The sequence below is a fragment of the Engystomops pustulosus genome, chromosome 5 (genome assembly GCF_040894005.1).
Source record: "Engystomops pustulosus chromosome 5, aEngPut4.maternal, whole genome shotgun sequence".
In the NCBI taxonomy this organism is placed as follows: domain Eukaryota; kingdom Metazoa; phylum Chordata; class Amphibia; order Anura; family Leptodactylidae; genus Engystomops; species Engystomops pustulosus.
In genome coordinates, this window is record NC_092415.1 from 142,677,770 (window position 1) to 142,692,648 (window position 14,879).

A 14,879-nucleotide genomic window follows, 5' to 3' on the forward strand; every position below is an offset into this window, starting at 1 on the left:
TCCACAGAGGAGGAACATCTGCATTCCCGTGTATCTGCCACACTCTAGTAGGCATAACCTATTTTTTAATAGTTTGATTCAGTCTGACCTAATCCATTGTTATATTGCAGAGATCCATAATCCATTCAAACACTGAGGTACATAAAACACCAAACTTTCAGTATATCCATTTCACATGAATACAAATTTTAAGTTAAAGGAAGGAGTAAGTTCATTATTCTGGTAAAATAGACTAGAGTTTTGCTAGGTTGTACCACATCTGTAAGATAGAAAATCATATTACCTTATTTGAATTAATACAACATGTAGAAATGAAAGCAATGAGATGTACATATTGTGCTTCTTAAGTTACAGCACACAACAATGTGTTGTCTGCTGAAATGCATTTTATGTGTCAAGCAAGTATCATCTGCACTGTGGGAGCATGTGGCTATCTTTTTCCCCATTACAGAGCGCTGTCTGTCAATACTGATGAGTACAGCTTGAAGAGGGCTTCTGCTTCTGTACAAATGAAGCTGTTCTCCAGCTCTATGCCTCAGTTAGCCAGTAGTGGAGCTCAGAGACTGTGTTCACGTTTGTGCTTTTCAGTTTTCTGCTTCTGATTCACACCAAAGACAAGCAGCTGTAAGCTGTTGAACAGGCAGATTCTGCAATGCAAGTTAGTTCTTCTGAACCAAGTGTCGATTTCAATGGCAGCACAGGAAGATTGGATTTAATTATTGCAACTTGCTCATCAACAATTTCTTCGACAGATGCGGAGGAAGATGACTGGCAATCTTTCTACACCTCCTTTAAGGTAATATATATTTGCATTCATTTTCGCTTGATACTTTGCCATTAAATGTATTTGAAGAAAGAAAAAAATCATTCATTTCAGTAGCAGGTAGATATCAATGTAATGACAATAGTTATTCTTTAATCATAATAAAAATAAATAATAATGATAATATTAATTTGATTTAAATGCAAATCATAATAATAATAAGAGTGTATAATTTTTATTTACTACTATGAATTAGGCACTAAATGAATTAGGCACAAAACAGCTAAAAGCAACAGTAATCATGGACATAGAAATGTAAACTTTTTTTATATATATGGTCAAGTATATTAACTACTTCCAAGCTGGATGTACAATATTTGATTTATCGTGTTTGGAAACCTTTGCTTTGTTATGTAGCTGAATACAAGCCATTAAAAACTCTTCACTTTCATTCTGTATATTACTCAATATATTTTTTTTAAAAACCTGTTAAATATGTTTGGATGACAGCAGCCAATGGCTAGGTTCATGCCATGTTTTGGCTCTGTGACTCTAACATCTGAAGGAGTATCAGAAGAAAATGGACAGAATGGGGTTCATTTACTAAGGGTCTGCAGAGCGCATTTTTGTCGGATTTGGGTGCATTGCGCCGGCTTGCACGCGACACAAATGGGGGGGGGGCGCCGGATGATCCGACGGATTCGGACAACGCGCGGGATTTAAAATCTTAAATTTTGTTGCAAGACATGCATTTACAAGCACCGGGAAGTAGAAGGTGAACTCCGGCGGACCTCGGTTGGGAAGCGACAGATGCAGGAAATCGGGCGCACTAGATACATGAATCGCGCCGGACTTCATCTTCGGCAGACCGTCCGGATCGGGGATCGCAACAGGACCGGGTAAGTAAATTTGCCCCAATATGAGCATGCATGTGTGGCAGAAAAGGGTCTGGGTACTCATGACCATGTGATCTTTCAGTTTTACTTGTTTAATAAATTAACAAAAATATCTACATTTCTGTTTTTTGTGCAGAGTGAACGTTAATGAGGAAAAAAGAGAACTTTTTTGAGTTAACAAATTGGCTGTAATGAAAAAAAAGAGTGAAAAATTTGTGTGAATACTAATGAACTCATAAAAGTATATGATATTACTGAGACCACCCTACAGTTGTTTATCCAAGAATAAGAGATATGTAGAAGAAGCAGAAGAAGCTCTGTATAGAGTAAAACTGCTCATCCTACAGTTTTGGCAAAATAGCAGCTGTTATGGCCGTTATGGCAGGTATAACAGAATTTAAATTTTCCTTTTTAGTGGCAAACTTTATAAGAAGTAAAATATCTGTTGGTGTCAACTGGTAGGATTGCATTTGTGGATTTGTTTAGTAATGTTTTAATTTTTATTTTGATGATTTTGGTATACTTATAATTTTGTTTAATAACAATAACACAAAAGCAAAATTGTCTATTCTTTTACTGAAAGAAACTATTATAAATAAGATTTTACCAAATTTATAGCTTTAAAATATTTATGAGATGTGCATTGCCCCTGTTTTAATTACGATTCAGTTTATGTATCATCGATTTATGTTATTCCCATATGCAACATTGAAAATAAAAATAAATTGGTTTAGTGGCCCTTGATCAACCCAAGAGAATCACATGACCTTTGGAAATTCTGAATTTAATTTTATCAGAAGAGTAAAGGAGCCTTTTAATAAGTCAATGATTAAAATAACCCCCCAGGAATTCCATGTGTATGTACAACCAAATTATGGATCTGTTTTTTATGGCGCTTCCACAGGGCTTCCACATAGAGGTACACAAGGCTTCTAGCATACAGGGTGATTCAAAAAAGGACGCATATTAACCAAGTTTTATCTATTTACTTGAGATGTTTAAAGTGATTTTCATTGGAGACAGGGTAGATGTCTATGTTGTTGTAAAGTTATATCCAAATGCATGCTTGAATACCCAGGGATATGGACCCCACTGTTGTACAGTGATGTCTCCTCCCAAGATTTCAGATCCTGGAGGTGGACCATCTCTGGCATAAGCCATTCCTTTAAATTGGTCAGGTAGGAGTGGACAGTTGCAATATTACTGTTCTACATCATAGAATATATTTTTAAGTCCCTCATGTACTGGATAAGTGCATATGTTTTTTCATTTCTGAATCCAAAATTCTATTGTTCTGGTTAATGAAATTCTCATTCTGAATCAGCCTACAAGTAAAAGCAAAAGTCAGTGGGCCAATATATCTTGACTTATTGGCCATGGTTATTACCCTCTTTCACCCTGTTTGCAACAAGGCTGGGTACGTAAAATACTGTAGAAAAGCAGTTAGACACAACTCACAATGTCGGTTTCCCAGTGTATAAGTGCTTGGCATAGCTAACCTTGTTAACATGTTATAAAAAAACACTGCAGTCAATGGGGCAGATTTATCAAGCTGTCTGAAAGTCAGAATATTTCTAGTTGCCCATGGCAACCAATCACAGCTCAGCTTTAAAAAATTCATGAGCACTGGTAAAATGAAAGCTGAGCTGTGATTGGTTGCCATGGGCAACTAGAAATATTCTGACTTTCAGACAGCTTGATAAATCTGCCCCAATGTGTTTGACCCTGGAGGAAGCAATTTTAAGAGCACTTCACAAATGGGGAACATATATAAGTAAAATAAGACATTACAGAGTAAAAACTATTTCATATGGAACAACAGGAGTGAGGGCCCTACTCACAAGTGCTTGCAGTCTATGAGGCTGAAGGGGTGATACAAGAAGTATAAGGGCTTGTATAATGGTCCAGTAATTATCTTTAAGGAAATTGAATAAAAATAATTTAATAAATAAAAATGCAGCTGTTTGAAACAGTCATCAGCTGCCAACTTATATACAGAATCTAAGGTTAATGGGTCTGCAGAGAAGCCTGGAGTTTGCTAGCTGGTGTATGCCAGATAACAGATGGGAGAAGTATACAGAATGGGGACACAGAAAGGGTGGGGAATTTATCTTGGCAGGTGGCTCCTGCTGCTGGAGCAGGGAGAGGTGAGTCAGACAGGCACCCTTCACTGTGACCGGGAAGAAGAAGGTAAACTCGGCGCGGAAGAGACACATGCAGGAAATTGGACGCATGACCTTAGTGAATCGCGGCAGACCCGAATCCTCGTCGGACAACATACCATGTGATCGCGACAGGATCGGGTAAGTAAATCTGCCCCATTGTGTCCAGGAACCGGTTCTTCCCCAACTACATCCGAGGCACGAGAGAGGGCATCGTCCTTAATATTCTTCTCTGCAGGACAAAAGTTTATCATAAAATTGAAAAGGGACCAACAAGCCTGTTAAGGATTGAGATGCTGAGCAGTCTGGAGATTCCCTCCTCCCTTCAGCAGAGAAGGTCTTGGAGAATAAGCTGCAAGTGAGGGTTTTTCCTTTGGGCCCTTTCTGGGTGAGAATGGCTCCAGCACCAACCGATGAGGTATCAATCTCAAGCAGGAACGGTCTCTTCGTATCAGGCCGGGTGAGAATGGAAGCAGAGGCAAAGGCAGAATTCAGCTTGAAGAAAGCTTCTTCAGACGCCAGAGGCCAGAGCTTTGGATTAGCATTTTTCTTAGTCAGCACAATGATGGAAGGAGCGAGAGAGGAGAAATGCGGTATAAACTGCCGGTAGTAGTTAGTGAAGCCCAGGAACTTCTGGATAGCACATAGTCCTATTGGGCGAGGCCACTGAAGTACCACAGATAACTTGGCAGGACCCATCAAAAGTCCCTTGTCAGAAATGATGTACCCAAGGAAAGACAGACTCTTTTGATGAAACTGGCACTTCTCGGCATAAAGGCGATCGACCTTTAGTGTCTGAGGGCTGGTGGGACTCAAGGTCCGTGGAGAACACCAGGATATCAACGAGTAAACCACAACACAGATATACAACAAGTCTCTGAAAATGTCATTGACAAACTCCAGAAAAACAGCTGGAGCGCTACAAAGTCCAAATGGCATGACAAGATACTCGAAGTGCCCATCACGAGTATTGAAGGGGGTCTTCCATTTATCGCCTTCTCGGATACGGCTGAGGTTATAAGCCCCACGTAGGTCTAGTTTGGTAAAGACCTTGGCTCCACGTAAGCAGTCGAACAATTCCGTGGTCAACGGCAAAGGGTAGTGATTATTCACAGTGTACTTGTTAAGGCTGTGATAGTCTATACAGGGACAGAGTGACCCAACCTTTTTGGCCATGAAGAAGATTTCTGTATCGGCAGGAGAAGAAGACTTGCGTATGAATCCCCTCTGCAGGTTCTCCTTCATGTGGGCAGACATAGTCACAGAAAGAGGATACACATGACCTCGTGGAGGAGTCGTGCACCGCAATTCGTAGGGGCGTTGCGGTGGAGGGGGTCTCTGCTTGCTTTTCTGAGAAGACATCAGCAAAGTCCCAATATGGAGAGGAAAGACCCACCAGAGGCCTGGAGGACATCGGAGAAGACACGGTGGAGACAGGACAAGGTACTTCCAGACAGCAGACTGGCATTCCGGTCCCAAGTGGAGCACAGGTTTGTGGCGCTGCAACCAAGGAAGGCCCAGAAGAACAGATGACGTGGACTGGAGAAGCACATAAAAAGAAAGTCTCTCTTTGCGCAAGGTCCCCACTTGCAGACATAGGCGCTCAGTGCGGTACCAGACTGGGACGCAGAGAATCTGCCCACTGACAGAGGAGATGACTAATGGCTTCTCGAGGCTAGGCCACAGGTAGATGATGCTGGTACACCAGGGCAGCATCCACAAAATTCCCTGCAGAACTGGAATGTAGGAAGTCAGAGACTTGAACCTGATTACCGCTCCCAGAACTGAGTAAGATAGGTATGTTCAGATGTGGAGAAGCTTTGTTCTCACCTAGGGATGCTTCTACCAAGAACCCTATGTGCGTGTGTTTGCCGGACGCTGTGGACAGACTGGACATGACATAAGAAAGTGCTCCGGGCTGGCATAAAAGAAGCAGAGGTTCTCCTGTCTTCACCTGGAACACTCTTGGGAAGACAGACAAGCTCTATCCACCTGCATGGGCTCCTCTGCAGCAGACCCGGAAGAAGTCTGAGGTGGTCTTTGGAAGACTGGAGCCAGGTGCGGGCAGACGTCAGGTCATAGCGTGCGGTTGTGCCAGACGTTGCTCCTCAGATCGCTCAGTGAACCGGATGTCAATCTTAGTGGCCAAAGAGATGAGATCACGCAGTGAAGACGGCAGGTCCCGTGCAGACAGGGCATCTTTGATCTGTCCAGACAGTGCTTTTTTAAACATGGCAAGCAAGGCTGCATCATTTCAATCCAGCTCGGAAGCTAAGGTACCTGTCCTAGAAGAGGGTAAGCCGATGCCTTGGCTTTCCCGGAAAGAAGGCTGATCACTAAAGCCACCCTAGCATGTTCTGTGGCGAACTCTGTAGGAATCAGTTTAATATGCAAGGAGCACTGGATTATGAAGCCCCTGCATAACTTGGCCATCATACTTGCTGGGCGTAGAAAGACAAAGCCTGGTTTCAGCAGTTGACAACACAGTCATAGTAATGGGAGGCACCACAGGTACTGGACTCGTTGCCGCGTAGACAACAACTGCTGCAACATGGTGGTGACTTGTCCAAGTTGCAATCTGTTGAGACTGTTGAGCCACAACAATGGTAAGATTCGCCAGGTCAGGTTGTGGAACCTTGGCCGGATCTTACTGTCAGGATTGGAGGTAGTGGATCCTCTGGACCACCGTGGACGATGACGTAAGCCAACACCTGGGACCGGAGTCTAAGTGGTACCCGGTTTTCACCAGAGCCCGCCACAAAGCGGGTTGGACTTGCTGCTGATGTGGTACCACCAGGTGATTCCACAGGTGCGTCTTTGCGGTGGCAGCAAGGCATAGGTTGACAGGCAGGAGGTTGAGACAGGCAATACAGGATAGGTAAGGACAGGAAGCATGGAATCGGAGTCTGGAACAGAATCAAGGTCACAACGGGAAATTAAATTAATCGCAAAGGGCATGGAACAAAGCTTTCTTTCAGACATAGAAGCACAAAGCTCTGGCAGGGGACACAGGAAGGGGCAGGAATTTATCTTGTCTGGTGGCCAAGTCTACTTGCAGGAAGGCTCTGGGAGCACCATAAGGGACACAGGTGTGCCTACGACCCAGGATATGATGATGACAATGGGTTGGAAGACTGAGAGAGGAGAGGGAGGGAGGTGCAGCTTTGTGCAGAGCTTTGTGGATATGCGTGATTAATTAAATCTGTATTTGGAAGGAGATAGGCAACCAGTGCAGTGACTGACATAGACTGGAGAAATCCGAGTAGCATTTGGTCTGAAAGATAAGCTTGGCTGCAGAGTTAAGAATAGATTATAGAGAGGAGAGTTTAGTAAGTGGAACAAGAGTGAATGAGAGCGACGGTTAGCATTTTAGTTTTCCATTGTAAGAAATGTTTGGATTCTAGAAATGATTTTAAAGGGGTTATCCAGGTTTTAAAAAATACTGAGGGCAGTGCTGGGGCGGGCAATTTAAACATAATAAACATGTACTCACCTCGTCCGGCGCTGCCAATGTCCCGCGCCGCGGCCGGTCTTCTTTGTGTGCGGGTTTCATTACAAGGGCGCACAGGGAGCTTCTGGGCGGCCAGAAGCTCCCATCCGACACCATCTCCCAGCGCTTACAATGCTGAGAGATAGGGACGGATAGGAGGACCTGGCCACATCGCAGACCGGAAGCTACCTGTGCGCGGCTTCCATGCCCCTGTAAACAAACAGGGGCACGGATCGAAGGGACCGCGGCGTGGGACATCGGTGGCTCCGGAGGAGGTAAGTGGATGTTTATTATTTTTAAATAGCCCTCCCCAGCCTGGCCCTCACTAGTTTTTAAAAGCTGGATAACCCCTTTAAGGTGTATATGGCAAAGCCAAGCAACAAATTGAATAGATGTGTCAGGGTCGGGGTAGTAGACCCACTGTACCATTGTGAGTGATGACGCAAGCTGACACCTGGGAGCAGAGTTGTTACCAGGCGGAAGGTCAGGACAGGAGGCACATGATCGAAGTTAAGAATGTAGCAGAAGGTCACAACGGGTAGTACACAGACAGTCAGGGTATGCTTTCTCAATGGCATAAAGGTACAAAGATCCGGCAGAGGTTACAGGAAGAGGCTGGCTATTTATATTTGGTCACATGGCCAGCGCCAAATAGCGGTGTGCTTACCCTTTAAATTGCACACGCCGTAGCAATTGGGGATGCGCACACTGGAGGGAAGAGACTGTCGCTGGAGCGCATTCAGGTATGTGAAACTGCTGCTGGTGTGAGGGGGCACAGGGAGGCACATGTGCCGCCGTACCCCCCCCTTCTGTCTCCCCCTCTTCTTGGTCTGGAGAAACCTCTGCTGAAGTGCACCGTCCAGGATTATGTCCTCAGGCTCCCAAGACCTCTCTTCCGGGCCGAACTCCTTCCAGTGGATGAGAAAGAACTGCTTTCCTCTGACAGACTTCATATCCAGGATCTCTTTTACCTCATAGACATTGGTGGCATCAGCCTCAGGAGTAGGAAGAGGTACCTGTTGGGAGAAGTGGTTCAGGATGACTGGCTTCAGGAGAGAGACATGGAAGGAGTTTGGGATGCGCATGGTGGGATGAAGGTGCAGCTTATAGGCCACAGGATTGATGCACTTCAGCACCTAGAAAGGACCCAGGAAACGTGGTCCCAGTTTGTAGCTGGGAATCTTCAGCCGGACATATCTGGAGGAGAGCCACATTTTATCACCCGGAGAAAAAATTGGGGGAGGTCTGCGTTTCTAATTGCCATGAGTTTTGGTGCGGGTGGACGCCGGAAGCAGAGTTTGAAGAGTCAGATTGTTCCCAGATGGACTTAAGGTTTTCTACAAACTCGTCCATGGCAGGAACATCAGCAGAGACAGAGAGAGGAAAAGGTGGGCGTGGATGTCATCCATAAACAACAAAGAAAGGAGTGGCACCGGCAGACTCAGAGTCCAGAGAGAAATCCACCCATGGCAGCAGAGTGCACCAGTTGTCCTGTAGGGCCGAGACAAAATGGCAGAGAAAGGAGCCCAGTGTCTGATTAAACCCCTTAACTTGTCCAATGTACTGCGGATGGTACGCAGAGAAGTCCAGTTTCTCTTGAAGTTGACGACACAGGGATCGCCAGAAACTGGAAACAAACTGGAGCCCACGGTCCAAGACAATTTGCAGGGGAAGTCCATGAAGCTGGAAGACGTGGGGGGAAGAACAGGCTAGCAAGACAAGGAGACGAAGGTAGACAAAGCAGAGGAATGAAGTGCGACATCTTAGAAAACCGATCTGTTACCACCCAGATCTACCCGGGACATGGGTCGCAGGAGCACCCGTGACAACTACTATGATCGCCTCTCACCTCTTTTCTTAAATAATAATTAGAGATGAGCGAACATGCTCGTCCGAGTTTGATGCTCGGTCGAGCATTAGGGTACTCGAAACTGCTCGTTACTCGGACGAATACTTCGCCCGCTCGAGAAAATGGCAGCTCCCGCCGTTTTGCTTTTTGGCGGCCAGAAACAGAGCCAATCACAAGCCAGGAGACTCTGCACTCCACCCAGCATGACGTGGTACCCTTACACGTCGATAGCAGTGGTTGGCTGGCCAGATCAGGTGACCCTGGGATAGACTAGCCGCTGGCCGCGCTGCTCGGATCATTCTGTCTCTGGATGCCGCTAGGGAGAGAGCTGCTGCTGCTCAGGGAAAGCGTTAGGGTGTTCTATTAGCTTACTGTTAGGCAGGAGTGATTCTCAAAGAACCCAACAGCCCTTCTTAGGGCTACAATAACGTTCTACTTTTTTTATTTTAATTTGCATCTTTTACCATTTTGTGAGGAATTAGCAGGGGGACTTGCTACCGTTGTGTTTAGCTCTTAGTGGCACACATATCCATAGCAAAGACCGAAGTGGGAAAATTCAGTAGGGGTTGGATTTCTATTAGGCAATAACTCAGTGTCATCTCATCTGGCATAGTAGTGTGCTTCCTTTGATACTTGGCTAGAAAATAGCCATAGGAGAATACAAACAGCTTCTTGAAGCCTACAGTAGCGTTCTATATATTTGATTTCTGGTTGATCTGCTGGTGGCTGTAGTTTCTGCAGTGCATGTACTTGCCAATTCTGAGCAATTTGTAGTGAGACTTGCGACCGCTGTGTTCTGCGCTTAGTGGCGCACATATCCATAGCAAAGGCTGAAGTGGCAAAATTCAGTAGGGGTTGGATTTCTATTAGGCAATAACTCAGTGTCATCTCATCTGGCATAGTACTGTGCTTCCTTTGATACTTGGCTAGAAAATAGCCATAGGAGAATACAAACAGCTTCTTGAAGCCTACAGTAGCGTTCTATATATTTGATTTCTGGTTGATCTGCTGGTGGCTGTAGTTTCTGCAGTGCATGTACTTGCCAATTCTGAGCAATTTGTAGTGAGACTTGCGACCGCTGTGTTCTGCGCTTAGTGGCGCACATATCCATAGCAAAGGCTGAAGTGGCAAAATTAAGTAGGGGTTGGATTTCTATTAGGCAATAACTCAGTGTCATCTCATCTGGCATAGTACTGTGCTTCCTTTGATACTTGGCTAGAAAATAGCCATAGGAGAATACAAACAGCTTCTTGAAGCCTACAGTAGCGTTCTATATATTTGATTTCTGGTTGATCTGCTGGTGGCTGTAGTTTCTGCAGTGCATGTACTTGCCAATTCTGAGCAATTTGTAGTGAGACTTGCGACCGCTGTGTTCTGCGCTTAGTGGCGCACATATCCATAGCAAAGGCCGAAGTGGCAAAATTCAGTAGGGGTTGGATTTCTATTAGGCAATAACTCAGTGTCATCTCATCTGGCATAGTACTGTGCTTCCTTTGATACTTGGCTAGAAAATAGCCATAGGAGAATACAAACAGCTTCTTGAAGCCTACAGTAGCGTTCTATATATTTGATTTCTGGTTGATCTGCTGGTGGCTGTAGTTTCTGCAGTGCATGTACTTGCCAATTCTGAGCAATTTGTAGTGAGACTTGCGACCGCTGTGTTCTGCGCTTAGTGGCGCACATATCCATAGCAAAGGCTGAAGTGGCAAAATTAAGTAGGGGTTGGATTTCTATTAGGCAATAACTCAGTGTCATCTCATCTGGCATAGTACTGTGCTTCCTTTGATACTTGGCTAGAAAATAGCCATAGGAGAATACAAACAGCTTCTTGAAGCCTACAGTAGCGTTCTATATATTTGATTTCTGGTTGATCTGCTGGTGGCTGTAGTTTCTGCAGTGCATGTACTTGCCAATTCTGAGCAATTTGTAGTGAGACTTGCGACCGCTGTGTTCTGCGCTTAGTGGCGCACATATCCATAGCAAAGGCCGAAGTGGCAAAATTCAGTAGGGGTTGGATTTCTATTAGGCAATAACTCAGTGTCATCTCATCCGGCATAGTACTGTGCTTCCTTTGATACTTGGCTAGAAAATAGCCATAGGAGAATACAAACAGCTTCTTGATCTTGAAGCCTACAGTAGCGTTCTATATATTTGATTTCTGGTTGATCTGCTGGTGGCTGTAGTTTCTGCAGTGCATGTACTTGCCAATTCTGAGCAATTTGTAGTGAGACTTGCGACCGCTGTGTTCTGCGCTTAGTGGCGCACATATCCATAGCAAAGGCTGAAGTGGCAAAATTCAGTAGGGGTTGGATTTCTATTAGGCAATAACTCAGTGTCATCTCATCTGGCATAGTACTGTGCTTCCTTTGATACTTGGCTAGAAAATAGCCATAGGAGAATACAAACAGCTTCTTGAAGCCTACAGTAGCGTTCTATATATTTGATTTCTGGTTGATCTGCTGGTGGCTGTAGTTTCTGCAGTGCATGTACTTGCCAATTCTGAGCAATTTGTAGTGAGACTTGCGACCGCTGTGTTCTGCGCTTAGTGGCGCACATATCCATAGCAAAGGCCGAAGTGGCAAAATTCAGTAGGGGTTGGATTTCTATTAGGCAATAACTCAGTGTCATCTCATCCGGCATAGTACTGTGCTTCCTTTGATACTTGGCTAGAAAATAGCCATAGGAGAATACAAACAGCTTCTTGATCTTGAAGCCTACAGTAGCGTTCTATATATTTGATTTCTGGTTGATCTGCTGGTGGCTGTAGTTTCTGCAGTGCATGTACTTGCCAATTCTGAGCAATTTGTAGTGGGACTTGCGACCGCTGTGTTCTGCGCTTAGTGGCGCACATATCCATAGCAAAGGCCGAAGTGGCAAAATTCAGTAGGGGTTGGATTTCTATTAGGCAATAACTCAGTGTCATCTCATCCGGCATAGTACTGTGCTTCCTTTGATACTTGGCTAGAAAATAGCCATAGGAGAATACAAACAGCTTCTTGATCTTGAAGCCTACAGTAGCGTTCTATATATTTGATTTCTGGTTGATCTGCTGGTGGCTGTAGTTTCTGCAGTGCATGTACTTGCCAATTCTGAGCAATTTGTAGTGGGACTTGCGACCGCTGTGTTCTGCGCTTAGTGGCGCACATATCCATAGCAAAGGCCGAAGTGGCAAAATTCAGTAGGGGTTGGATTTCTATTAGGCAATAACTCAGTGTCATCTCATCTGGCATAGTACTGTGCTTCCTTTGATACTTGGCTAGAAAATAGCCATAGCAATAGGATAGCATTGTTTGGTTTTAAAAACTCAAAAAAAAACAAAAAACACAAAAAAAAAAAAAAAAACACAAAAAAAAACAAAAAAAAAGTAAAAAAAAAAATAAAGTTATAACTCTCATTTTAAAAATGTTTAACCCGAGGGCTAGGGGTAGAGGACGAGGGCGGGGACGTGGGCGTCCAACTACTGCAGGGGTCAGAGGCCGTGGTCCTGGGCGGGGTGAGACACCACCTGCTGATGAGGGAGCAGGGGAACGCCGCAGAGCTACACTCCCTAGGTTCATGTCTGAAGTTACTGGGACTCGTGGTAGAGCACTGTTGAGGCCAGAACAGTGCGAACAGGTGATGTCGTGGATTGCTGACAATGCTTCGAGCAATTTGTCCACCACCAGTCAGTCTTCCACGCAGTCCACCCATGTCACCGAAATCGCCACTCCTCCAGCTCCTGCACCTCAGCCTCCTCCCCCCCAGTCTGCCCCCTCCCAGGAAAATTTGGCATTTGAACCGGCATACTCTGAGGAACTGTTTTCTGGACCCTTCCCACAGTCACAAACCACTTGTCCGGTTGCTGCTGAGCAATTTTCCGATGCCCAGGTTTTCCACCAGTCACAGTCTGTGGGTGATGATGACCTTCTTGACGTAGTGGAAGTGTGTAAAGAGGTGTCCGACGATGAGGAGACACGGTTGTCAGACAGTGGGGAAGTTGTTGTCAGGGCAGGAAGTCCGAGGGGGGAGCAGACTGAGGGATCGGAGGATGATGAGGTGACAGACCCAAGCTGGGTTGAGAGGCCGGGTGAACACAGTGCTTCTGAGACGGAGGAGAGTCCTCGACCAGAACAGGTTGGAAGAGGCAGTGGTGGGGCCAGACGGAGAGGCAGGGCCAGAGCTGGTGCATCAGCGCCACTGTCAACTAGTGAAGCTCCCGTGGTGAGGGCTCTTGCGGCGAGGGCTAGATCTTCAGAAGTGTGGAGGTTCTTTAAGGAAACACCGGATGACCGACGGACTGTGGTGTGCAACATTTGCCAAACCAGGCTCAACAGGGGTTCCACCACTACTAGCTTAACTACCACCAGTATGCGCAGGCATATGAATGCTAAGCACCCCACTCAGTGGCAACAAGCCCGTTCACCTCCGGCCGTGCACACCACTGCTCCTTCCCCTGTGTCAGCTGCTAGTCAGCCCCCTGCCCAGGACCCTGCCACAAAAACCCCATCGTCGCCTCCACGATCCTCCACAGCATCCACCAGCGTTCAGCTCTCCATACCCCAGACGCTGGAGCGGAAACGCAAATATAGTGCAACCCACCCGCACGCCCAAGCCCTTAATGTGCACATCTCCAGATTGCTTAGCCTGGAGATGCTGCCCTATAGGCTAGTAGAGACCGAGGCCTTTCGCAACCTCATGGCGGCGGCCGCCCCTCGGTATTCGGTCCCCAGCCGCCACTACTTTTCCCGATGTGCCGTCCCAGCCCTGCACCAGCACGTGTCAGACAACATCATCCGTGCCCTGACCAACGCCGTTTCTGACAAGGTCCACCTGACCACGGACACGTGGACGAGTGCTGCCGGGCAGGGCCACTATATATCGCTGACGGCACATTGGGTTAACTTGGTGGAGGCTGGGACCGAGTCTGACCCTGGGGCTGCTCATATACTGCCGACGCCGAGGATTGCGGGGCCTACCTCGGTCCAGGTGTTTCAGGCCTACTATGCCTCCTCCTCCTCCCACCCCTCCTCCACCTCCTCCTCCGAACTACCATCCGTGGGCACGGCGCCATCAGTCGGTAGCTCTAGGCACAGCAGCAGTGCCGTCGCTAAGCGACAGCAGGCGGTGCTCAAACTGCTGAGCCTAGGCGACAAAAGGCACACCGCCCAAGAGCTATTACAGGGCATCACGGCGCAGACTGATCTGTGGCTGGCACCGCTGAACCTCAAGCCGGGAATGGTTGTGTGTGACAACGGCCGTAACCTGGTGGCGGCTCTGCAACTCGGCAGACTGACACATGTGCCATGCCTGGCCCATGTGTTAAATCTGATAGTGCAGCGTTTCCTCAAGACATACCCCAATCTGTCTGATTTGCTCACGAAGGTGCGCCGCATCTGTGCGCATTTCAGGAAGTCCAGCCCAGATGCTGCCACTCTCAGGGCAGCGCAGCGCCGCCTCCAACTGCCCGCTCACCGACTGTTGTGCGACGTGCCCACGAGGTGGAATTCAACACTGACCATGTTATCCAGAGTTTACCAGCAGCGCAGAGCGATTGTAGACTGCCAGATGTCAACTTCCACCAGAACTGGTAGTCAGGTCAGTCAGCTTCCTCAAGTCTACAATGAGGAGTGGACGTGGATGTCTGATATCTGTCAGGTGCTGAGTAACTTTGAGGAGTCAACACAGATGGTCAGTGGCGATGCCGCCATCATCAGCCTCACCATCCCGCTGCTTGGCCTGT

The 14,879-nt window shown here is 46.6% G+C and overlaps 1 protein-coding gene across 1 annotated transcript in view; it reads left to right on the plus strand.

The window, feature by feature from the left end:
• The first annotated feature begins 474 nt into the window (after positions 1-474).
• Positions 475-14,879, plus strand: part of NPSR1 (neuropeptide S receptor 1) — a 201,628-nt gene continuing 187,223 nt past the window's right edge. Inside the window, exon 1 of the mRNA XM_072153268.1 lies at positions 475-796. Coding sequence (XP_072009369.1) covers positions 653-796 — 144 coding nt within the window. The 5' untranslated portion in view covers positions 475-652. The remainder of the gene's footprint in view (positions 797-14,879) is intronic.